At 42.2% G+C, this 6891-nt stretch overlaps 1 protein-coding gene across 1 annotated transcript in view; it reads right to left on the reverse strand.

The window, feature by feature from the left end:
* Positions 1-2670: 2670 nt before the first annotated feature.
* The window catches only part of olfm2a (olfactomedin 2a), a 17609-nt gene continuing 13388 nt past the window's right edge, over positions 2671-6891 (reverse strand). The window contains exons 3-5 of the mRNA XM_023401429.2: positions 6617-6836; positions 5421-5527; positions 2671-3676 (exon numbers count right to left, since the gene is read on the reverse strand). Coding sequence (XP_023257197.2) covers positions 3002-3676; positions 5421-5527; positions 6617-6836 — 1002 coding nt within the window. The 3' untranslated portion in view covers positions 2671-3001. The remainder of the gene's footprint in view (positions 3677-5420; positions 5528-6616; positions 6837-6891) is intronic.

The raw sequence follows: 6891 nt of genomic DNA on the forward strand, positions 1-6891 counted from the left end.
TTGCATTATCTGTGTGCACTCATTATGTCCTTCCCTGCTCTCTGTTAAGGGGAAAAGTTTGTTGGCTGGAAAGTGTAGGCGTATTTTAACCAGCCATGCCTAACATTAAATACCTTTGTGTATTGGTGAAACTGTCAGCAGCACACATTACTAAAAGATGATCTGTGAAACACTTCTATTTACAATGAGTAACCTTCTGCCCTGTTTTATAATTGCCTGCACATTCAGGACGAGCTTTGCTTTTTTTTTTTTTTTTTTTTTTTTTCTCTGCAGCTGACTGTGCAGTGGAGTCACCTTTTCTTTTTTTTATTTAGACAGTGAGAGAGGAGAGAGAGGATGCTGTGGTGAGGCTGATATCAGGACAGTACGACCCAGTCTTCCACTTGCCTCAGCTGGATATGCACAGTACTGATTAATGTTCCCTTCAGCCTTTGTTAACCATTTAAAGGTTATTAACCAATTACATCAATATCTACATTTTTAGCTGGAGTCCTTAACGTGAGTGTCTGTGACTGACTGAGTGAGTGATAGAGTTGAGTGAGTGATGGACTTACACCATTGGTCAGCTGAATGTCACATGACATGAGTGATAAGGTTACACCATTGGTCGGCAGGCCGAGTGTTGGAGTTTCCTCATTGCTCGTTTGAAATAATTTAGCACGAACAAGCAGTGTTGCAGTTCTGATTTCATACAGGAGATATGAAGAGGAAAGAAGGACCATGGTAAAGGGGCTAGAGAGTCGAGGCCAAGCGGAGACCAGGATTAAAGATGTGCTTCAGTGTGGGGACACGGTGGAGGCAACCGGACCAATTGCAAGATTATAATTGATCATTAAAACCAGAAGGAGGCAGCAGTGCAACATAATGGATGCCAATTCCTGTAAAACAGGCTTTCCCTCCACAGACATACCTCTCTGTGCTGACTGCATGGCGTTTGATGTGAATGACTTTCTAATTTTCTCTCGGAGTGATCATTTTACAAACACATTTAGCCGAAATCACAGCAGTACCATTGACTTTGACTCCTGTATGGTGATTTTGTCAGTTGACATCACAGTTATAATAGTGCTGAGCAGCGGCTTGGAAATGGCTCGGAGGTGAACATGTAGTATTAATGGGTGTTTCAGTCACTATTTCACACTTTTTCACTGTCTAACAACAGAAACAGAAAAAAACATGTAAATGAGAACAGCTTTATGGGGAATTCAGTATATATATCTATATGTATGTATGTATATGTGTATATATACATATATATATATATATATACTATACTATACTATAGTTGACCTAGTGTTGTTGTAGATATAACTCTATAACATTTATTTTCCCTCACACAGTGTAGTCCATACTATTTTTAGCTGAGGCTGTAAGATGCTCTGTATTGTTGTCTATTACATTGTGCGTTAAATGTCAGCCAGTGTATGAACTCATCAGGGTTCTCTTCAGCACAGCACTTTATTGATAGAAAGGTCATCCAGGATGAATAAGATCACCATGGTTACGCAGGAAAAGAAAAGTGGAAGCTCCTATTTTATTTTATGTCTTCTTTGTCCACCACAGTCTCTGCAAAGACTGGATGCAGCCTCACAAGCCTTGTAAATGAAAGGAATAAAATGACAACACAGTGGGTTGTTGTCTTTTTTGCCAAAGTGTCCTCTAGACAGCAGAGGATGCCAGTGTGGCTTCAGGATTATTTTCAGTAGAAAATAATAATAAGAAGAAGAAAAAAGAAAAAAAGATGCAATGAAAGGTCTGCAGTTTGAGGCTTTGATGTGAGCGGCATCCCACTGTGTGCCTTGTGCTTGAACATTTCTCTGCAGAAAGCACCTGAGAAGAGCTGTGTGACTAACAAGATTAAAGCAGATTGGAGCTTGACAAGCAACAATAAATGTACAGGCTGATTTCTCTACTCAGATGTAAGTGCTCTTTGAATTCCCTTTACATCTAGTCTCCTCTTCCCTGGTTGTGCCTCCTGACCCTTCGCACTGCCACCTGCTCCTTTTACCAGATGCTTTGCTTTCACCTTCAGTTCACCTTTGAAAAACAAAATATAAGCCATGGATATATATATGTATATGTGTGTGTGTATGTATGGAACCATGCTGTGTCATCATACAGAGCTCTGTGCCCTGTCTTTTTTAGATGGAACGAATTTGATGTAATGTTTTCCAAGATATGGTTTAATGCAGCCGTAGAGATTGCCTTGTCAGTATTCACACGCTGTCACCTCATTATTTAATGTTTCCGCTGTGGTGGTAATAGCCACTCAGTATCAGCAAGCTAGATACAGTTATTCCAGGGCTTTAATTAATTTGAAAATGTGCCATTCAGCACATTTTCAAATTTGAAGAATTTCAAATTTCAAGCTGAAAAACAGCTTCAGTCTTATTCTAAACACGTTTCCTACATTTGTGCCTACCTCAGAAAGGTTTCAGTTAACAAGACGGAATAAATACTTATGCGTTCCCTTTATTCAAAAGGAAATAAAAGGAACATTAATCATAGCTATAAAAAGAAATGGTGCAACTTTTTGCCTTTTAAGAAGCACTCAACTATGTTTGAAACCATATTTTGAAACACAGGAGTTTCTCCTTTTTTTTTTTATCACCCCCTCAAAATGCAGTGAAGGTCTACTTGAAATGAAAGTGACAAGTAAATACAAAGTCATAAATGGTAAAGATTGATATTTATTTCTCATCACAAATAAAAAGAACCATGCTTACTCATCACAGAAAGAAAAAAAAAAAAGAGAAGCGCTCAGTCCTTGTATCTTTACCGACCTTGCTGTCGGAGTGTTTTTTGAGAATGTGAATAATAGCACTCTATGAAGATTGAAATTCTTTAAAAAATCCAAGCCTAAGCCCGTAACACTGAAGCTCCCAACCCACACCTCATACACCCTGTAGCCAGCGCCCCCCCACCCCACCCACCCACAGCTCCTGTGTCCCTCCCCGAACAATGATCACAGCATTATTTGAGTGGTTCAGTCCGAGGGCGCTCAGTCCCCAGAAGTCTTAATAACCTGGAACAGTGTGACATTATAGAGCACCTGGTGTCCGTTGTTCCAGGTGTACAGGACCCTCTCTCTGGGGTTGTAGTCCATCATGGAGATGTGGGAATATTGATTGTGGAAGGGGATGTCCGTGTACTCGTAGCTCGATGTGTTGGTGTAGTAGGCAAAGTAGATCTTGGCACCAGCTAGGTGGGAGTTGGTGACGTAAAGTGTACCGCAGATCATGAACGACTCTCCGGCGCTGCGCTTGGGAAAACCCGTGTCCCATGTCTGCAGCACCTCCAGACTCTGGGGCTCCAGGCGGCTGATGACAATGTTCCCGGCGTTGGGGATGGTGGTATAAACGGCCCACAGGCCATTCTCATCTGCCATGAGGTCGATGTCAGAGGAGCCACCCCAGGAGTAGGGAAAGGTGTTGTTGTAGCCGGCCCCGCTCAGGCTGCGCTGCACCAGCACACTTCGAGAGCGGAAGTGGTACTTGATGATGATGTTGCTCTGGTACTTGTTGTAGTACAGTGAGCCGTTGTAAACCACGTGGCCAGTGCCTGCCCAGGGGTGCGGCAGCAAGTGCTGCACAAAGTTCTGGCCCTTCATGAAATCATTCATGGTGCGGTATTCCAGGACACGACGTCCCTTGAAGTAACCATCCATAGACCACACCTGTGAAGAGAAGACAGAATGAATCCCATTGGGAAGAAGGGACAAACTGAAGAAGTTAATTAGAAGATCTAAAGGTTATAGGAGAATATTGTTGCGCTGTACATGACACACCTCTCTGTAAGAACACTGAGCAATATTTCACTGTAGCCCGCGGCAATGCCCTGAGCAAAGTTAGGGGTAAACCTCTACTTGTTTGAGTGCGAGTGTATATCTTCATGCAGCTGTGCGTACTGTGTGTGCAGAACTCCCGATGTGTCCTGCGTTGTCCTGTGTGTGAGTGAAGATGTTGCCTGTGCTTTGCAGTCAACCACTGCTTGTGCTCCCTGCCCTTTCCAGTCCACATTTACAGAAAATCAATCCATTTAGCAGCTCTGTCTTTTTCCTCAAGCACTCTCAGCGGATCTCTCCACTGACACGGCCCCTCTCTGGCTGCAGCTCCCATCTCATTCTGTCAAGGCCTCCGTCGGAGCACAGTTCAGCTTTTAATTGATTCAATTAAACTGCAGTTGGCGTGGATATTTGTTTTGTTCTTAACGTATCAAGAAGAACGTTGCAGCGATGTAGCCGCCATTCCTTTGATGCTCTACCCACAGTTATTTCTATCTTTTCCTGCTCTTGCCTCTGTCTCAGGTGGAGGATAGGCACTTTTCTTCAATAACAGTTCCACCAGGGTGTGGGGTGGGGGTATGGGAGGAGTAGGGGGTGGTGAGGTACAGCAGCTGAATTATGGAGAAGAGGAGATTATGGAGCATTAAGCATTGTTTCTCCTCTGCCTGCTAAATGAGTCCCTAGAGCTGAGAAGGAAGGAGGCAGGAGCTGAGCCAGGCCAAAGCCATAGCACATTTAGAGCACTTTTTTTTTCTTTTTTTTTTTTCTTTTTTCTTTCATCTGTTTTGCTCCTCAGCGACAATGACGTTTCCCCAAATATGATTATCATGATTGGTGTGGGTGTTGATATGATATTGCTGATGTATCATGACTATTAATACAATCAGTGATTGATCTAAAGAGTCTAATGTGATCTCAGCAAGTCAAGTGATTAAAGACAAAGATCAGAGCATTCAATCACAGAAATTGACCTTTTCTGCCAGAGATATCTATTTAGCCTGTTATGATTCAGGGTGGAGATGAAAAAGGGCACCCTCATCCCTCCTCTTGAACTTCATCAGTTTCCATTTTCCCCTGCAGATGGATAACACTCCACTCTCCTCTTCCTTCCCCCCCTCTGTGTCTTTTTCCTTGTGTTCCATACCATGTCCCCACCCATACAGAACCACATGCCATTTCTAATCAGCTGGAGCACTCACTATATCATCCGGGTCCGGAGCATCTCAGCACACTTTTGGTAATTACCTAGGTGATTTAAAAAACTTAAGCACAAACAACTCATTCATTTCTCCCCTGATGACGTAGTGATTAATCAGCTGGAGCTGCCATGATGGAGGAAGACAGGGAGGAGGGAAAGGGGACGCTATCCATCAGTGACTCAGCTTTGCATCCCCATTTCTCTCTCTGTCTCTCCTCCTCCGGAGCGCACCAGAAGTCCTACTCAGGCAAAACAGTCAATCAGCCACTAAAGTATCATGACAGCATTGCTGTGAGGGATATTTTTTCCATTGAGCAGCCGATAGAGTTCGGCCTGTTTTTCATAATGACTTTTTATGCTCTGTGTCTGTTGAACTATAAAGTCGACAGTAGGTATTAAAAAGGTAAGAGCTGAGAGGTGTGAATAGAAACGACTCACTCTGTTGTCTGAGCTGGGGATCATGGTGTCTGTCATCCAGGAGCCGAACCTTGACCCTGATGCACGTACTGTGATGGGATTACTGACCCCAGTGAGCTTCCCACAGCCTGGAGGTCAAAGAGGAGGAAGAGGAAAGATGGGTATACAGATGTATGTATGTCCATATACGCAAGAGCAGATAAACATGTACACATTGTGGCACTGTTTATGCAAGAGACTCTTCACTTTTTTGCAGATGACACTCATATGTATATAAATGCAGGTATATACTATGGATGGATGGATTGATACATTTTTTTTTACTTAGCAAAAAATATTGCATTTACAATGGATGGATATGATCATTTGCAGTTTAACTGGAATGTTAAATTGCAATCCCTGAAATGTCAGTGGGATATAAAACAGGGTTGGGATTTAAGTAGCATTGAATCTGAATCTTTTTAAATCGCAATCCAAACTACTCAGGTTTAGCTTTCAACAGTTTTAAGAACCAAAACATGAATAACCTCATGATTAAGAATGAAAATTTATATTTCAAGAGCTGCTGTTACATATCTGCTATTTAGACAAATAGGCGAGCATTTTGTACAATGGTCTGTTGTTTCCATTTTCAATTGAATCTTCAACTGTAGCTTCACTTTGCGCATTGTGTTGCGTTTTAATGTCAATTAATTGATTTATTCGTTGACTGCAATTTTTTACTGAGGGACATTTAAAATGGTTTCTGTTATCATCTTAGTTTCCTTTTCTCTTCATAAAAATAATGTAGGAATGAATATGTTCAAGCGTAACAAGTAGTTATTGTTTCTAATTATTATCTCTCTGTGTGAAGTCACATCCTTTATGCGAAAGCTTAAACCCAATGGAAGACAATAAGAAAACACTAATGACCTGAAGGCTAAACTCTTTAACTGCAGTCTTTTTCTGTTAAATCGTTAGTTTATATATGTGGGATTTTGTAAAATCATCAGTTTAAGATAACACATTACATGAGAATATTATCAATTATTCATTCAGGCTTTCTAGGCCAGTTTTTCTTAATTTATGCAGGTAATTCAAACTCTTAGCGGAAATGATGACAATGTGCGACAGAGTTTTGACCAATGATGATATTGAATTATTGGCCATTAGGTCCCCTCTGGCATTCAGTGCTTACACAGCCACCTACCCACACCCATTTGCATAATATTTTATACCTAGTTTCTGCATGCAGGAGTGGAGCCTGGTCTCCAGCAGCAGGACTCTCTGGCGCAGCTCCTCATAATCGTAGGCCCCCATCTCCTCTTGGATGGCCATCAGCACCAAGGACAGATTTCTCACCTCCTCCCGAAGACGCAGGATCATCTTGGCATCAGTCTTGTACTGTTCCAGCACTGGCAGCAGGGGGAGCAGCTGGGTCACCTTGTCTTTCAGCTCCTGAGATAGTAATCACAGAGAGGGAGGACATGGAAAAGCAAAAAAAGGGGTGGGG

The sequence above is a fragment of the Seriola lalandi genome, unplaced genomic scaffold (genome assembly GCF_002814215.2).
Source record: "Seriola lalandi dorsalis isolate HSWRI2012SDOR001 ecotype SW California unplaced genomic scaffold, Sedor1 jcf7180002053680, whole genome shotgun sequence".
In the NCBI taxonomy this organism is placed as follows: domain Eukaryota; kingdom Metazoa; phylum Chordata; class Actinopteri; order Carangiformes; family Carangidae; genus Seriola; species Seriola lalandi.